General features: G+C 37.9%; 1 protein-coding gene across 12 annotated transcripts in view; it reads left to right on the top strand.

Annotated features, from left to right (window-relative positions):
- Positions 1-3,810, top strand: part of adgrl2b.1 (adhesion G protein-coupled receptor L2b, tandem duplicate 1) — an 85,568-nt gene extending 81,758 nt beyond the window's left edge. For 9 of the 12 annotated variants that reach the window (XM_086172322.1, XM_086172327.1, XM_086172324.1 and 6 more), the window contains one exon: positions 1,761-3,810. In XM_086172322.1, the coding sequence (XP_086028448.1) occupies positions 1,761-2,671 (911 nt within the window). In that variant the 3' untranslated portion in view covers positions 2,672-3,810. Of the gene's footprint in view, positions 1-1,137; positions 1,192-1,760 lie in introns of all 12 variants that reach the window. The other 3 variants (XM_086172331.1, XM_086172332.1, XM_086172330.1) reach the window with 3 other exon arrangements.
- Positions 3,811-19,346: the final 15,536 nt, after the last annotated feature.

Here is a 19,346-nt window from a genome sequence, read left to right as displayed (position 1 = left end):
AGATGCAATGACGAACGGGAAAAGAAATTAAAGAACGCATGGAAAGTATGTGGTGAAGAGCAGGCAACAGTCAGGCACACAAACGTCAAACCTTTATATGAACCTCACCAAGTATGAAAGACATGCTTAGAGCCTGTCAACTTCAACATGGGCTTTTTCAAATATCTGCTACAGACATTACATTCACCTCCTGCAACGGATGAGAGTGTCTTCTGTAATAAATGTATTAATACTAAATAATGCTCTGCAGATGTTCATTCAATGCAATAAAATCTCAAAGAACATCTTGGAATGGATCTCTACAGAATAGGTTCCCAGATAGTTTCCAGAGTGCAGCTGTCATGGTGTCCAGTTGAGTTTTATTTCCCTGCTCTCCAGATAATACATCTACACTTGTAAATACAAGATTATTTTCTTTTAGTGTTCCCTTTCACACTCTCTTTGCCCATTGAGCGCTAAAGCTCCTTTCATATTTTTCAATGTTGTTTTCTTAGTTCACTGGTACCAATCATTTTTTTAAGACAATTTTATTTGGAAAGTCCAACCACACACACACACAAGCTGTCCCTTGCCTATGATGACACCCTCTCACCAAGCAAATGTCAGCTTTTTCCTTAAGACTTCACAGTATATGGAACCACTCCAGCTTTTAGATTAGTAGCCCACTTGTTGAAAGAGTTTTTTTTCTCATGATTGTGTGAATGTATGTGTGTGGGCGCGCGTGCATGCCTATGAGCGTGTGTGTTTTTGAATATGTGTGAAATAAGCCATTGAACAAAGGACAATAAAATATTTTTCTCCAGAGTTGGTGCTTCTTTCACATTATAGTTCTTAAAAAGACTGTGCTTGCAACTGAACCTTTTCACCTGCAAAGTCCAGGATTCAGTTGTCCTTGGTTTGTCCTTTAGCTCTTCCAAACACAATTTCAAGGTCGTTCTTCATCGACCCAACATCAATAGGAGTTGAGCAAAGCATTATTCAGCCTGAGCAAAACGAAGTCACAAGGACACAATCCAAGTTGGATCGACTGAATCCTTGCTGGATGTGACAAGCTTTCACTTTTTCTTATTTCAGTGATTTTGTTGTTTCTTGCTGCAATTGAAGAAAAGCATCTGTTTTACTTTTTTTGCACATCAGCTGTTCTTAGGCGAGATAGCCTGAGCAGACACACTTGATGTGAGTGGTGGCAAAGTGAGTCATTGCACCGTGCCTGTCTGTCGTGGTGTGGGGGTTGTTGCTGTGCTTGTGGGGACCAGTGCAGAGAGGTGGCCGGCCATCTGTGTTCAACATTACTCTTTTGTCTTGCCTTCTTTATAACAAGCGGAATGTTTTATTCATTAATTCATTAATGTCACGACACTTCCTCATGAGCCTATGTATTTATTTTACTGTCATCCTGTTTGTTGCTATGCTGCTATGCTGTTACCTGGTCATCAGCTACTTTATAGCGTTTTTAACATTTGTTCAGTTTCTGCTATCATTTTTTCCTCATTACTCCAATATTGTTCAGGATAATCTCTTAGATTGGCTCTAATGATATGCATCCATAACAGATATTGACACGGTTCTGAGCTAATTGGGTGATTTGAATTTTAAAACTTCTTCTATTCATATGACGTTGAAATAAACTCAGAGATGAAAGACCAATAGATGGAAGTGTCCTGAGCAGTATCAAGTACATGTGGATGGTGTATTGGAAACTCTTGTTTAATGGAAAGGCAGAAATAATATCTGACTGGCTGTTTTGCCGTTTCTTGTAGGACAGCATTCTCTAACCAACAGCAGGGACATCAGTGCCATGGACACCCTTCCCCTCAATGGCAATTTCAACAACAGCTACTCCCTGCGAGAAGATGACTATGAGGCTGTTGGGGTTCGAGCCCCGGGTGACCTGGAGGGCCTTAACTTGGACGATGCTGCCTTTGAGAAGATGATAATATCTGAGATAGTCCACAACAACCTAAGACCCCGTGGTGCTCCCAAAGGCCGTGACACTCAGAGGGAGATAGATAGAGCATTGCCTCCACAGACCAGGGTAGCAGTGGACCGAGGCGGGGGTGGGAGCAGCAGTGAGGATGATGCCATTGTAGCAGATCATGCTGAGGCATCATCCCCCCAGAGAGGAGGTGGAAGAGGAGGCCATGCCACCCTGGAGCTGCTCTTGCATACTCACCACAAAGAGGCCTTAGAGGCCCCTCTCCTGCCCCAGAGGACTCACTCTCTGCTCTACAGCGCCCAGAAGGCCTCCAGGCGCCTAGAGGGGTCGGCTGGCCATGGTTCTGAGACTGTGACTGCAGTGGAGGACAATGGCTCCCACTCCCCTACCAATAACAGAGACTCCCTTTACACCAGCATGCCAAACTTGAGAGACTCACCCTCAGCTTCACCGAATCCCCTGGAGGAGGAGGAGGAGGACGACGGCGACGACGAGGACAACGAGGACGACGAGGAAGACGACGAGGACGAGTTCTCCCCCTCGCCTCGAAGCGAAAGTGAGGACAAGTATCATAAAAGCATGCCTGAGCTCGGCGATGCGCCACAGCCCCTGTCCTATTACCACATAAACCGTGTCACCAGCGATGGCTGCATTATCCCACCCAGCAATGAAGACTGTGCACAGGAAGGAGAGGCCCCCACTGATGGACAAATGCAGCTCATTACCAGCCTCTGAGCTGGTCAGCATTATTTGCACAGGTTTCAACAAATGGGTGTTTGTGGTTGATGTCATGAGAGTTGGAGTCTGGATCCACACCTCACATACCACTTCCTGTCATAACAGGAAGTCGAGTGTTGTCGGTCGGATAAAGGAATGAATAAATTACTTTTTGCACTCAAATCTCATTGTCACACAAAACTTGTCCATTTAAGGCCAGACTGAAAACTCTGCTGGTGGACTAAATAGGTGCAGAGAACAACATTTAGCCCACTGTGTGAAAGAAGTGAACTGAGGGATTAAAATAAAAAAAGATGAATGAAACTCCTGACATATCCTGGGGAAACTGTGCAGAACCAGGGTATTTTTTAATCAAGTGCAGAACTAGAACTAGTGTGTCTCCACATTCAGGACTGTAAAGTTAAGAAACCACTAATTCTGACTCAGGCCTTAAATTTTCTCTATTGCACAATTAACTATTGTCAAAGTAACAGCTGAAGAAAATATATTTTGCTGTACCTCTAGTGTAAAAGCTAAAAAAAGTAGAAAAAGAAAAAAAATACAAAATTTTGAAAAAGAAAAAAAAAAGAAATGGCGAACATTCATTAGTTATGCCCTTCCAGTGTTAATAGGAATCTTCCAACAAGGTTAATCAAAATGGTGGAACTGTGCTTTTTCCTCTCACACTTGACTTGTTGTAGTATGTTTGAATATGAAAAAAAAATATATATATATATTACAAAAGATATCAGTCCATATGAAGTCATGCTCACGTCTCTGCTTGTGAAGTGCTTATGCTTTCATGAATGCTGATTTTTTTGCCAGTAGTATATTTGTTATCACCGGGCCATGGACAGATTTGGAGTGAATTGGATACTCGTGTAATTTATTTAACTTGAAAGAAATTGTCAGGATTCAAGACTTATGTTTGTGTCAATGCAATATTGCAGTTTTTGCGGACATTTTTCATCCTTTGACACTAATTAATTTATTAACTGAACTATTCAGTAAAAAGGAACGTGGTTGAAAAGTGTGAAAAGTTGTTACAGCACTGATCAGGTTCATTTTACTTCTTTTGGAAGAGCCCATTATCAACTGATATTTAATTCAACTCCTGTTTGATATTGAATAAATGTGAATTTTTTCTTGTTCACAAATGTCTGCCTGATTATTCATATATAACATAAAAAGGTGCACAGGCCTAATTTATCGCTGTGTTTTCTTCAACAAATCACCCAAAACCTTTTTTTTTTTTAACTTTATTAATCCTTGTTTCAAAAAAATACCCCATATTGTCAGTAGCTGATACATACTGTATTAAAATCAAAACTATCAAATGAACATTAAGATAAAAAAAAAGGATCAAAACAGTTGATATTGAATCCACTTTTGACTTTTTCGGTATTTTATGAAGCACTAGGATCAAGCCAAAAAAGACTTGACCGCTGAGCCAACTGTATGATAAAAATGGCAACTGCAAGACTGCAAAGTATGAAATTACATGTCAACCTGGTCTAGTCAATGAGATTTAAAAGTCTCAATATTTGGGGTGTCAAGAGAATCCTGCCATGGAGGAAGACAGCCAACTCAATTCAATATTTGGCAACACAACACTGTTTGGCTACAATTTTATGAATACATAGAAATAGTTATGTTTGTTAATAAGATGTGAATCAATCATTTTGGTAAGTACTGTAATTTCAAACTATGATATCATAGCATTGAATCCTCAAGACAGAGCTTATTCATTTCCTGTCATACATGTAGCAGATTAACCAATTAGTGTACATTTCACTCATAGTTCTCTAGGAATATCCTGCTGCCACACGTGCATGCACACACATCAGCAGATGTAGATTAAGTCCCTGTATATGGTGCACATTATTAGCTTATGCAGAGAGCCAGTTTGCTGTCAAAAGCATGATGCAGAGTCCACCATGGCGGATCCGCCTTGGTTGAACACCGACCTCTGGGGTTAATTGAGCTTTGCAAATTCAAAAGATCCTCCAAAATATATTGGAAACTTGGCTTTTACTCAGTTAAAAATCAAATTAAATATAAAAGTTAATAACCCACTCCCAGTTAACTTGGAAAGACACGATCTGTGAAACCCTCCGTATTATAAACAATGAAGAATGGACGTGGTGGCTTAAAAATAGGCTTCGTTTGAGACTAACCCCTCAGGGTATGCGTGATGTCAAACGAAGAATGGGATATATCCTGTCTACAGTTTCAGAACACTGAAATTTGTGATGAATGAATGTGCTGAGCTCCTTTTTGCAGAGCATAAGGATCAGTTTTTCATGGTGAATATATATTGGTTCATTATTATTCAAGTCACCCATAATACGTATTAGCTCTTTCACCGTATTATCTTTAAGAACACTGAATTCTGAAATTGAACAGTATATAGATGATCATGTCATTTCCCCAAAGACTTGGGGTTCTTGATGCAGAGCATATGAATATATTTTGACTTTGCCTTATTTTGCTTCAATGATTGCAGTCATTTGTCCTCTTGAAGCCGATCCCTCCATTCTGCCTTTTCAATGAGTCACTCAGATTACCATCTGCGATTATCTGATTATAATATGATGCAGCATATTAGCCATGCAGTGTTTGAGTTGCAAATGAAGAAGTTGTCAGAGTTTGCTGAAGATGAAAGTATGTCGTTCATCAAGCCATCTTTTATCTGTTCACAGTCAAAGCCCAGTTTCGGTGGGGCTGCGGCAAATCAAGGCGCAATAAGGATCAGTCCGAGAAGACATTACCGTGTTTTCATTTGGATCTGTTTGATGTCCAAGCCTCTGGTGAGTTGGACAATATTTCATGTCCATCATCAAAAAGACTTCAAAGGCAAATACTGCATTCAAAATCAGTTCACAGAGTATGGTCCAAAAAAGTGGGGTGTGTATCGGCTTATACTTGCGCAAATATGTGAATAAACCTGTATATATGTCTGTGCGTGTATCTATCCATACAGTATAGCATCAAAAAGCTGATTCCAAATACAAATTGATGTGTGATGATGGAGCATATGGAGCCTACATATATGTGTGTATTTACACATATATGTATGGGTGTGTGTGTAGTGTGTGTGTGTGTGTGTGTGTGTGTGTGAGTGTGTGTCTGCGCGAGTGAGATCAGAATAGAATCAAACAGAATCTGCTTTTAATCGTCCCACTATGTGGACATTTCAAGACCAATATTGTAAAAATACACATATACATACGCATATACCAATACATAAATACATACATATATATGTATACAAATTTATATATATATATGTGTGTGTGTGTGTGTATACATATATATACATATACATATACACACACACACACACATATATATATATATATTTATATGAGTGTGCGTGTGTGTGCGTGTGTGTGCGTGTGCGTGCGTGCGTGCGTGTGTGCGTGTGTGTGTGTGTGTGTGTATGTGTGTGTGTGTGTGTGTGTGTGTGTGCGTTTAATGACTCCACCAATGTCTGTATGGAGCAAATAATAGCATTATTATTAAAAGGCATTCTTGCAAACAATGCTTATATTCTTGATTAGAATCTTTTCCTAAAGAAGCACATGAACCATGCATGATCTTGTTACCAGTGCCACAATGCACAAGGTGTATTACATTTCTGTAGGGCCTCTATACACATACAGCTTACATTCCTTTACGTTTCACTCTGCAGCATGAAGATAAAGAACATCCTGCGCGCTTGCTTCGCTCCTACTACCAGTCCAATGGCGCAGCACGTTTACTTACCTTCTCTGTATGCAAACTTGATATTTAGTTCTACTAAATATTGATCATTCATGCTGACAAAACTCCCTAACAAGACCAATTCTTGTTCCTTTACTGTTTTACAGCTTGGGTCCATAATTTATTTTGCACTCGTGCGCAGGGTTGCAGGATGACTCTGAGACCTTGCTTGTTTATAGAGCTGAAAATTGACAGTGACATCTGTTAAATGTTCAATACTGATAAACTGGAAATATTGCAGCAATATGCTATAATGTTAATCTAAAAATGCAGTGTTCTAAAATTTGTATGAGAGTAACGGTAATTTACATTGGTTGCTTAAATCCTTTCATGGGTTTTCACCACAAAAAGCCATCATTGCACATGCGTGCGTTTTAGTGGAACAGAAAATGAATGTTTTTTTATTCGAAAGCCAAGGAGGTCAAAAAGGAGAACATGAGAGAAAGCAGCTGTGAGACATTCTGACGACAATCTAACACGTCAGGACCAATCTGTACCTGATTCATAGCATCGTGAAACCAACCTCACCTCAGAGGAAACACCAGCCATGAGCTCAGAATTAGGCAAAGGCAGCCTGTCACACCCATTATACAGTAAACACTCCATAGAGCCCAGTGTTTTTGTAGGGCTGTCTGTTTAACTAACAGCAAAGTATTTCCCACTGACACAGGTTGAACATTTGACTGCTATTAGTGAACACATCTAAGGAGAAGTTTTCCAATACTCAACCAATTATCCCAGCATTTGTTGTGAGAGAAAACATCATAATTACATTTTTTTCTTTGTAATAGGGGAAGAAAATGATCTGTTTATCATGTAATGTAAATCATGTTGAACATGACGGAAAAGTGAGAAGGGTGTTTAAAAATGAAATATGGCAATATGCATTGTATCCCTGCTGAATTTCCCCTTTGATTGTCCATTCAAACAGAGAACAACCTTTGCATTGTAACCCTGGAACCTGACGAAATGACTCTTCTTTTCAATGTGTTTATTAATGTATAAAAGACAAAAAAAGTAAAACAGGACATTCAAATTGGCAAGACTTGTTTACAGCAACTTCCTTGTCATGAAACTCTGTAAAAATGTGAAATTGTGAACTAAAAGACCTGAGGTTACAGTCACACAACTAAAATGGATCAAGCCAAATGGATGAAAAACAGTTTTATGGTAAGAAGGAGAATTTACAGGGATAAAGTATTCAATGTCATGCTTGAAGTAAAAAACATTCAGAGAGTGTTTTGTTGACTGGCTTTTTTGTTTAGAAAACAAGGTGACAACTTCAGGAAAAATAAAGTTCCCCATCTATTTTTGTGTCATTTTGTGTCATCAAGTTTCATTAGCTCTACCTTGCTTCTACATAATGACCTTGTTCACAGCCCAATCCAGCAAGTTTTCATGTCATCAAAATGTTTGGCTCACAAGTTACAAATAAAACAAATAAAAACACATGTAAACACTCTCTTGTCTAACGGGAAAACTAGAGTGTTATAACTAAATTTGTCTTGGAAAGATTCTTGTTTCCTTAACTTCTTAAATCTCCTCCCCATTCTTGAGTATTAAAGGGTCTTCATCTCACATATAACTTTTTACATGTTTCACTGCGATGCCAATAATTGTTTTGGAGGAATTGCCAACATTTTTATAGACAATGGGAATAAAAATTTTCATTGGAAGTTGCTCAGCTGTTTGAATTTCCTACCATCAAATAAACAGGCACTGTTCCTCCAGCTGTTTCAGGGGGGGGCTCATTTAAACATCTAAACCAGGAGCTCTCTATACTTCTTGGGTTCATAGTAGTGGGTTCATCCAAAATGCTCGGCCTCAAAGGTTTAAATGGCTTTGGGGAATCACTCTTGACTTTCAGAGGTTGGGGTTGGATTAAGACCATGACATTAAGCTGGCTTTAAATACTGAAACTTTCATGCAACTTCAGTTAGTGAAACATTTAGGTCTTTTTTGCACAGTAAAATGCAGTAATGATTAATGTGATGAATTTCTTTTCACTAATAGTTTTCAAGATATTAGAAAAACTGAAAATTTATGTACTTTCAAAGGGAGATTGACATCAAATTATTGAAATGATTCAAGATTAGAACTACAGATCTTTAATTTGTCATACAACTTCATCACACCACCAAACAAATGGTCAGGTTACAAAGCAGTCAGAAAATTAATCACTCAACTTAACAATCATTTCTCAATAGAACAAATGCATATTATTCTACAAGAAAATTAGACAAATAAGACACAATGCAGGGAATATAGTTACAATAGAAGACACTTAAAACACTCAAACCAGAAGACAATTAAATTACTAGAAAATTGTAAATCTAGCTTAGGTTTAGTCTTACTGATGGTCCGTTGCATGAAGGTTAAATATTTTTGTTGTTGTTATTATTATTATTTGTAATAATAGTAACTATATTACTGTTATTGTCATTATCATTGTTGTTGATCTTCAATGCTGATTTTGTTTAACACAATCTGGTCAGCTTCATTTATTTTTTTTTTGGTGCTTCAATATTTTTGAAGCTGACTATTGTAAAACATCTGAAATTGTATTTGATCATTGTTTTTACCCCATAAAGCACTATGTTATACTGTGCCACATTAACAATTTATAAATATTTATTGGATAATAGGTAGGACTAGAATGGAGATCTGTGCTATCATACTTGGATGGAAAGTGTCTCAGAGGGAGCCTGTGAGAGAGAAAATTTTTGTCACAAACTGCCTACTGAGGAAGGCAGTCATGACGCATTACAGTTTCTTCAGTATATTACATTTTATACAAGTAAAAAAACAGTTTTGAGACAATGTTTTCCTGGTCAGAACATCTGCACTGCACTAGAATTCAAACCAGTCATTCCACCGCGAGATGGTCTGTACTTTCCTGTTGTGACTGCGATTGTTACTAATGAGTTTTAATCAAATTCATTTCCCTGAATGTCCTAAAATTTAAAAAAAAAAATGTCTGCCCTTCTTCCTACTCTCCTTTCTTTCTTTTTAAATAACTTCCCAACTTTCTTTCTTCTTCTTTTTCATTTATTTGCAAGAATTATCTCTAAAATATGCAAAGAAGAAGTGTCTTCAAAGAAACTTTGTCTGCATTGCAGATTTGCAGACTCAGTTTCATGAGAGAGTAAAATCTTTGAAACGGCCTGATTTTTCAAACCTTACCTGGAAATATTTTCCTCTGTTTTTGGTTTATGAGGAGCACAGCGCAACAGTGGGTCAGGTTGCACTTCTCTCACCATGGGTAATGTCATGGAGATGAATTTCAATTCAAGAGCTGCATCTTGGGAACTCAATCGTACAGATTCTGGAGAGGAAAACAAGTGCACAATAATTGCCAAATGTCATTAACCGTATACTGTGCTCTCTCATTTCTCTTTCTCGTCACTTCAGTTTTCAGGCTGCTGAGAAGGTGACTGAGCGCTATTGTGTAAAATAAAGGAAAATACAAAGAAAATACAAAGAAATACAAGATAAGCATACAGTGCATATAGCACTGGCCCTTCAGAGTCAGCCTATTAAGCTGTTTACTTCAATATCTGTATTTTTCTAAATGGCAAGCAATACATTATACAATGCCATTGATTTTGTGATATTGAGCAAGCAGCATATCAGGATTTATAGACAGTATGTCCAATTGATTTTATCCATAAATGAAAGCTAACATTTGTAGAATTGAACAGTCTGAAAATTGAATAAAATATTTACAACATTGCTTGAAATAGCAAAAATTATACTAAATATGTGTGTTTTCATTAGCTGGAAAAGAGCTTGTTATGCCTACATAGGGATTTGAAATTGTAATATAGAAATGACCGTGTTGCATGTCACCCAGAAATAATAAAATACTGTACAGCCTTTCACATTTCTGATGTCATACTGGCATATTCGAACCCCTGTAATTTATTTTATTTTACCAAATGGGCTCTCAAGCCCTGCAAAACTGCAAAATCTAACCCACAATTAAACAGTGAGTGTGAAATTTTCTGCTGTTTTTCCACTGAGAAATTAATGTCTTCATTCAGCTGAAAGCCTATGTCTGGCAAATCGGCAAATGCTTAGTTACACAGGGTGCAGTTAATATTGTTCAAGCTAAGCATGACAAAAGCACTTTAACCATAACATGTTCACAGAAATTATTTAAACATGGATGCAGAGGAGGTAGAGAACCAAGGGAAGAGAGCTGGGTCCATTAGGGGGCATGTAAACGGCACTTATCTTCTATTTCTATTTTAACAATTGTAGAATAATAAACTTGGTGTCTGCTGTGGCTGTCCTACTATTAAGTGTCATAAAATGGCTAGGAAGTCCTACATTTCATCAAAATTAAGAGAACATGGGTCTCTCCAATCTGGTACCAATACTTAAAGTATTAATTCATTCATTTTCCATACTTATTCCTGCTTATCCTGCAGTGATGGTCATGCAGGGTTTAGGAGCAGTCCCAGCAGTCGTCAGGCAAGAGGCAGGGTACACACTGGACCAGATGCCATGCAGTCACATGGTTAGATATAGAAACAAACAACTATCCACCCTCTCATTCACACATTTGAGCAATTCAGGGTTTTCAGTGACCAGACTGCCTGTTTTTGGATTATGGGAGGAAGCCAGAAAACCCACAGGAAACCTACACAAAGACAGGGAGAACAATAATACTCCACACAATAATACTAACTACTGTCCCATCATGCCGCCTATTTTGAAGCATCAATATGAAATTTGATTCAAGGGAAATTCAACCTTGCGAACAGAACTTTTCTAAAGAAATAGTTTAAGTAGGGTCAAATTCCAAAGTGCCAGTTTGAGAAAGATACACAAGGGTTGATTGTCTTAATTGTGTGTTTGGAATCCTTTTTTCTCATCTCAGTTTAACATGATTGCATGGCTAATTTTTTTGCATTTAAAAATCACCCTCTCAAACAATGAAAAAGAAATCAAGTAGCCCAAAGACTTTATTCCTGACCTTTCCAAAATTTTCCAACAATATTTTTTGTTTTCCCTGGTGACTATTCACAGGCATTTATTGTTTAATGTTCTGTTGAAAGGCTACAGCTGGAAAAGTGAACCAGAATACTTTTAACAACCTCACAAAGCCCCTAAAGCCTAGGCCCAGAGCTGCCTACCTCACGCTAAAGAAGCAGCCGAAACCAACGGTTCCAAATGCAGGATGTCAATCTTCCAAATCTGGCCAATGCAGTGGTCATTTCACTTTTTTTTTGTCTGTGTGGGCTGATCATGTATGAGGTTTTAAAGAATCTCCTGACTTCAGCTGAATTGTTACGAACATATATCAGATACGGGTAAAGGTTGTATGAGATTTCATAGAGACCTTGAAGGCATCAAGAAGAATTGGGGAGGACAGGGTCTCTGCTTTAGCTTATTTCCAGAGGGAGGAAAAAGGATCTGTCCTAGATATACTGGGCATTTCCTAGAGGAACAGCAAATCATAGAGGACAATTTATAATCAAAACAGATTCATTTCATCATAAAAAGAATGTGCAGCCAGACGTGTTCAGTACGATTATGGATGTCTAAAATATCTTGGAAAAAGACTTGTAGATGTCCCTGGGAATAATTGTAAATATAAGCCATCACCAAGACAGTGGTCTATACCCAGAGGAACTTCTGTGAATTTAGAGCGCAAGCATACAAAGCCGACACACAGAACTGGTTAAGAAAAACTATGAGACTCATCAAAGCAGACATCTGGGTAAATGGCACAAGGGAGGGTGCTAAGAATCATGTTGGATCCAAGGCTCCCAGGTACCAATATGCATTATGAGTTCAGCATTAATTGCTACCTTTGGGAGCATTTGTTCTTGCATTATTACTTGACAGAGGGAATCCTGAAATTTTAAACAGAAAATCACTGAGGACATTATTGGACCATATTACTCATAAAAGAAAAATATATGCAACTATTAGTCACTAGTTGATAATTAGTAAAGGATTGAAAATCCTTTATCACTGGAAATTATTTTTGAAGAATCAGTAGTGTCGGATTTTCACAAAGTAGAAATGATTCGGAATTTACTCAGGACCTGTCAAAAACACTGTTGTTGTAGTTTCACTTTAAGTAACTGATTCTAAAAGTTTTGTTTTTGTACATTCAAATACTCTATCTTTGTTCTAATCTTATTCTTATTGGAATTTTTATTATTATTATCATTATTAATGATGATGATTACTAATAATAATATTTCCATTGGTATGAATCTGAGCGCAAATTGTCTGAGTCTGGTTATATGGCCATTGATTGACCGGCCACTCATCTAAGGTGCACTCTGTGTGTCACCCGCTCCATCCTGTACCTGTCCCTCTCTGCAGCATTAGTGACTCAGATAACAATATGAACATCTACAAGTGTCAAACAACTGAGACAAGTTTTAGTAGCAGCCCTATTGTATTTTACAAACTTTATAGTGGTACATCCGTCTCTCTAGAATGGACAAACATTGAAGATAAAAACAGGTTTCTGATTTCAGTGTCAACTTTCACATTTATGGCTCTGGCTGACCGTTTGACATGAATGCACACCTATATCAACACTCTGGAACAGGCACACATGCCCTGTTGGACTTTGAGTCCTTGCAGCTGTCATATCCATCTTTTCAAACACTGTCCAGACAGGAGAAAAACTTTGGCCATCAGCTCTCCTCTCTGAACCTGTCCATCACTGTCAGTCTGGATCATTGGTGCAGAACTCATCCTTCCCCTTGTGCTGCTCCCTGCTGGACTGGACTTGCTCAGTCTAGCCCCTCAAATCTCTGTCAGGAGTCCCAGATGACAGTCTGATACTGCAGCTGATTCCACTTTGTTGGCACTACTATGCGTTGATGCCAGCAACCTGTACTTTGATAGTGTGTGGCCTTGTGGTATGGAAAAGCTTTGATAGATGCAATGATTGAGTTAATCAGATGGTGTCTTAACAACCCAAAATAACAAAACCATATGAAAAAAAAGCCACATGATGGAATGGAATCAATGACTGATGTGAGAATGCTAAAATCCTGTAGCTCAGGTGGTGACACATGCGGCAGTGTCTCAAATTCTTGACCAGACTGTCGCTGCAATCCCCTGTCTAAGAACAAGACTTTTTCTTTGTCTCTCTGCACCACATGTGTGAATTCTATCGTAATGGCTGGGGTTTCCAGAGCACTCTCGACCCTTCAAATAAACCACAACAGGCAGTAAACCGAGCTTCTCAGCCTCCCACAGAGACGGGGACAGTCAGTGGTGAAGTGAGAGTGGAATTGGGGATTGGAATTTAATTAAAGCCTTGAAGCCCTCGATGTCGAATATGAGAGAGTGGGATGAGGCATAAATATAAAGGGGTGCCTTTGTTTGCATGGTAGCTACAAATAGAAAATCATTCATAACTCACTGCACACTCTCAGAAGTCTCTAAAATGGCAGTTCAAAGTATGATGGATAAACAACATTCAGAAACTGACAGTCTTTGACTCCTCCATCCAACATGTCTTTCATTTAAGTGTAGAGTAACACCCAGTCAAACTTTATAAAAAAATGACACAATAATCCTCATGTAGGTTTAATTGTTTTTGTGCCTATGTATCATGCTGCATCAGCTTTATCTAAATGTACTACTTTAATATCTACTATGACTTCTTTTTAAAATTAAAATCATTACCTTAACCACCTTTGCCTTGTAGTGCACTTCCCAACTAAATTGAATTGTTAAAAATGTTTCTGTTTCTGACTGTGAACCCAACTCTCCTGTGTCTAAGTGACAGAACATGGGTGTACTTTAGTAAGGGAACCTATGGCCTTATGATTGGATTCAAAGCTGCTTGGGCTGAAACATCAAGGGAATTTTTGGGGCTGCCAATTGGCCAGACTGGCGGCAGAGCGTAGAATCTGCAGATTGAGTTAAGAGTCACAGGCCTGCTCCCAATCCATTGTAGTTCAGCCAGGGTGGGGCACCACAAATGAATACCAGACTGAGTGCATATATCAGTAATTGTGTCTGTTTATTTCTCTTTTGCTTCACACTCATAACAAAGATACTTTAACTGAGGCAGGAAGTATTGTCCTCTGCTCTTATAGGTGTAACAATAAGCGAACATTAAGTGTTTGCATTCACAATGGTGTGGTCTGCAGTTTCTTGGAGAAAGGCAGACTATCAGACGTGTTGGTTTTTTAAGAGGCAGTTAGGAGGTGGGGCACCCTCTAGTGCAGAAATCCAGATGTATGTCAGTTCCAAAAAATTCCCCAAAACTGGTTTTCTAGCCAAGAGGGAGGGCTACAAAACCTTCTCCATATAAATAACGTCAGCAAAACACCCCCCACAATCCTTCTATAAAGAAACTGGAGACATTTAAGCTTAGACAGCCATGAGAATACAAACCGCATGTCTTCTTCTGTTAGGGCTTCTTAAATCACCTCAAAACAAAATATTAGGGGTGTGCCTGGTGGGTTAAAGTCAGGCAGTGGACAAAAGGCATAATGTTCATCGAAAAGTCTTTGGAAAAAAAAAAAGTTGTATATTGTATTAGGAGTATCTAAAATGTCACAGCTGATCATTTTGGCATCAATACTATGTTAATAAACCTTTGCAAATCGACTGGATAGTCAGCAAATTGTTAAGTCTTGCATTGTATTTCACTTGACACGAGTTGCCAGACCCACAAAGGCTGAATACAGTCGTGTGCTGTCCCCTTTAGCCGATTGCTGAAATAGCTGACACTATTCTGGGTTTAGGAAGGTCTCAATCTTCAGCAATTGAAATAAAAAGATACCTTATGTGTGTCAGTCGGGCAACCAAACATTTGTAAACGTTCCGGGAGGCTCTGCGGCTGAAGAAGGCATGTTAAATATCTCTGCACAACCAAGATAGAAGGAAAACGATTTTCCAGGAAAAGCAAAAAGAAGTTCTGGGAACTTTATGATTAAATTTCTGACACATGGAATTTTTTTCAACAAGTGTGATGACATTGTCTTAGGAGCTGTGTTGTGTAATCAAACAGATGTTTCACTCAAAGTTGTCACAGTGATGCTCCAATGTGCCCTTTGAAGAACTTGTTGGAAGGAAGAATACATTGTTGGGAAATATAAAATGATCAAAACAAGGAGAGTTGTCGGCATAAATGTTTATATCACACAGTGGTCTTAATAGTTTCTTTGGGCTTTCACCGTCTAACTTGAAATTTTCTCTCCATAAATGGCCACCAGATTGGCATCTGTCCATAAATGCAGCAATCCACTTTAGCACTTTAAAATGATTTTATCTCCCTATCTGCACTGAATCTTTTTTCAACAATATTTTTCCAGCAGTATGTTATTTGCCCAGTCATCCTTTTTAAATGTCGTTTGATCATTTCATTTTCTTTTATATATCATAAATAGTGTCCTGGGTAAATGAGAAGATTATTAATTATTAATTATTAATTAAGACATTATCAGGAAAGCAAGAAGTTTTCTCTTCCCACGTCTGGTGTCCGGACAAGCAACAATAGATATGTCTTCCTGTGTATAATGTAAGAATTGAAACATTTTAAGCTGTTCCACAAATGTGTGTGCGTGTGTGTGCATGTGTGTGTGTGTGTGTGTGTGTGTGTGTGTGTGTGTGTGTGTGTGTGTGTGTCTGTGTGTCTCTGTGTGTGTGTGTCTGTGTGTCTGTGTAAAAAAATCCAATAAAATTGTTCTTAATGGATGGCCACCGGAGATAGCTGGTAAAATGTCATTATTAATTCCCAGTTAAGATGGAGAGAAGTTGGTGAATATTTGTAAACAACATTTTGAGAGAATGGTGAACACATGTTCATGTCGTGTTGGATTATTTTTCAATGACAATGCAACACTGTGAACATAACTTTGAAAAAGTGCGATGTAGTTGCAGTAATTGGACTATATTTTTAAGAAGAGATGGACAGTATTGAAACACAAGTGTAGTTGAACTGTGGGGTATTTGTGCAGCAAACACAGAGGGTCAAAATATTGAGAATGGTAAGAAGTAAGGATCATCAAGTTGACAGTACTACTTGGAAAAAAGTGTTTAGGTTTATATTTTGTGCAATTTGGGGAAAATCCCATTACTTAACTACGCAGGAGACATACGTGCAACACAAATGCAGTTACAGTCATTTACGAAAACATGAAACTGTACCATAAGACGACAGAAATACTATTTCACACACTACTTTAGTTAATTACACAGAGACACTCGTGTTTGTACAACATTACAGGTGTCTACTATTTTCTCTGCTTGATATAAATACTATGTGAACTCAGCTATAAACAAAGTGTAAAGGCCTGCAGTATGCAGATGACATGTATGAATTGTGACATGTCAGCATGACTGGTTGCATTTATCACAGCACAGGTTGCCAGTGACCAGCCACACACGTCCACAGTACCAGTTGCAAAGGTTAATTAACTATCTGGAAACTATTTTTGCCCTGCCAAGTTTGTGTCACTTCAGCTATGTCTCCATTTAATGTCTTTCATTCTAAGTAAAGGTGGTTAGCATGGTCTCAGAGTGCTTTTCTGTCAGGTGGAATTATAATGACAGGAGAAAGAATGCTTACTGCATTCTTTTCGCCTGTCTATGGGCAGTGACTGAAAAATTTCACCAATTGACTGCTGCGTTTTGCCAAGATCCTCTTCTTTTGCATTGACCACATAATGTCATGTGAATCTTGGATCTGCTGTTCAGACCAGCACTTACAATAACAAGTTGTAATATTGATAATCATACCTATTTTTTACTTTTATAACCTTTTCATTTGTTGAAATACTTCAATGACTTAAAGGTCAGAAGTTGAAGCTGAATTAAACACAAACTGAGCAGCTCTCAGATTGAATTTTGTGTTGGTGTGATAGTAGAAAGAATCCATATAAAGGAGGAGCAAGCGAGTATTTAAAAACTTGTGCTATCACGCTGCAGATAAAATGTTTCATTCAATTAAAAACCAAAAAAATAGAGACATAGGATGGTAACATTAAATAGATAAAGAAGTTCATATGTGTATGTTTTTGCCAGACATTTGTTTTTAGAATGTGATCATTGTACAGACGTAATACTGTTGTTAGTAAATGGTTTAAGGACTTAAAATACCCATTGATGCTGTATTGAAGTCCTCCAGTTAAATATGAATTGTCTTCTTTTTCCTCCTGTTGAAATTTTACACCTCCCTCTATACAAGACTCTTTTTACATTCATTCACTCACACATGCATGAGTACATTTTGTTTTTGTTAGCAGAAGGCACCTGGGGTTATGATTTGTGGTATTATAAATGTGGAGGCCATATCATAGTGCAATACTAAGCAAACAGGGGTGTGATGCTAAAACTTGAAGACTTCAGTGTGAAAGCGCTCCAAATTGCATTATTATGTATTAATTGTTTGAATGTTAGCAGAAACAAGTCAGATTGAATTGTCTGTTGTAAAGAATAAATCACAGGAATAATTATTGTAGCTTCTGCACATCTCAAAGCAAACATAAGACACATTTCAAATGTCTTTGGTCTATATCCACAAATTGGCCCTGTTTATTTGATGCAGTAACTTAATCTAATGTTGCATGAAAATCAGTCATATTGTTGCATTGCTTGTGCCTGTGGAAAGTTGATGTTATCTGTTCTGCTGAGACTCAGTTTATTATAGCATAATTCATTGGAGAACATCAACGCTTCTGTTCTTTATGTAAATCAACAGAAGGCTTTTGGCAGGTTCATATCTGCCCGTCAGTCAATAACCACTTTAGAATGGATATAGGATATTCCACAACAAAATGTATGAATGTGTCATATTGTCAAATGCATCTGCAGATAAAGTGATTCTGTGCAAACATGAATTTATTAGAACTGCATGAAATGATGTAAAATGTATTAAAATCTCTTTGTGGGAAAGGGGCTGTGATGTGCAACTTGGCATCTTATCTCACTGTTTCAGTGAGGAAAGATTATTTGAATGTGAAAGCAGGGCTTGATTTTCCTATCCTAGAATAAATTTGTTAATATAGTGAAAAAAATTGATCAAATATTTCATCTCCAACATGACAAGAAAAACTTAAATACACAAACTAATGTTTCACAGCACAGAACATATTATTTCATTTGGCTTTGTATTCCAAGTAATCTTTACGCTCTTAAAACACTGCATGCTATTGAGATATTAGTTAAGTTCTATTTAGTGTTAGATCAACACTTTAATCAACAGCTGTTCCTCCATTGATTAAACAATCAAACACCATTTACATTGTTGTTAATGTTTCGTTAATTAATAAGCTAATATATAATGTGTGCGATATAATGCCATACTTTAATAAATCTACTGCTGCATTAATTACAAAACAATATTTCGAAACGCTTTTAAAGATTCATAAGACAATTTACATACAAAGTTTACTTGCATTTGATGTGACCTCAGTGAGATTACCATGCAGAAAAGGGCACGGGTTTTTCTTTCATTCTGTGAAATAATTCAATATTTAACATTCAAGTGTGACAGTGCCAGAGCAGAGTTTATGGGCCAGATATAAACTCAGAGACATGGATAGAACTGGATTATTGCCAACAAGTTCAAATTGAAGACTATTTTTGCATTGTTCACAGTGAGTGATTGCTGAGTGTAGGCATTAGTTATGCTGACTGAATAGACGTAAATACAATTTTACTGTTGTGAGGATATGTATGTCTGTTAGCATGACATCTGGTTTTTAATTCTCAGGGAAAAAAATCCCATATCTGCATGATCCTACTAGCATAAGCCCTCTGAAGAGAATACAGATGAGAGATAGTCCCTTCACTCTCCCACAGCCTCCTTCAACAACAGTGCATGGCAACACACAGTGACCTTGGCTGATTAAACATTCCCCTGCTGAGAGTCCTGCCTTCACTATGCCTTTTTAGTGTGTATGTACTGTGCACCTATAAAGGCACTGGACTG

This window comes from Fistularia commersonii, chromosome 25 (genome assembly GCF_037954325.1).
Source record: "Fistularia commersonii isolate RoL2024-O1a breed Wild chromosome 25, RoL_Fcom_v1.0, whole genome shotgun sequence".
NCBI lineage: Eukaryota > Metazoa > Chordata > Actinopteri > Syngnathiformes > Fistulariidae > Fistularia > Fistularia commersonii.
The sequence above is the reverse complement of the archived record's forward strand: the minus strand, read 5'-3'. Positions and strand labels throughout refer to the sequence as shown.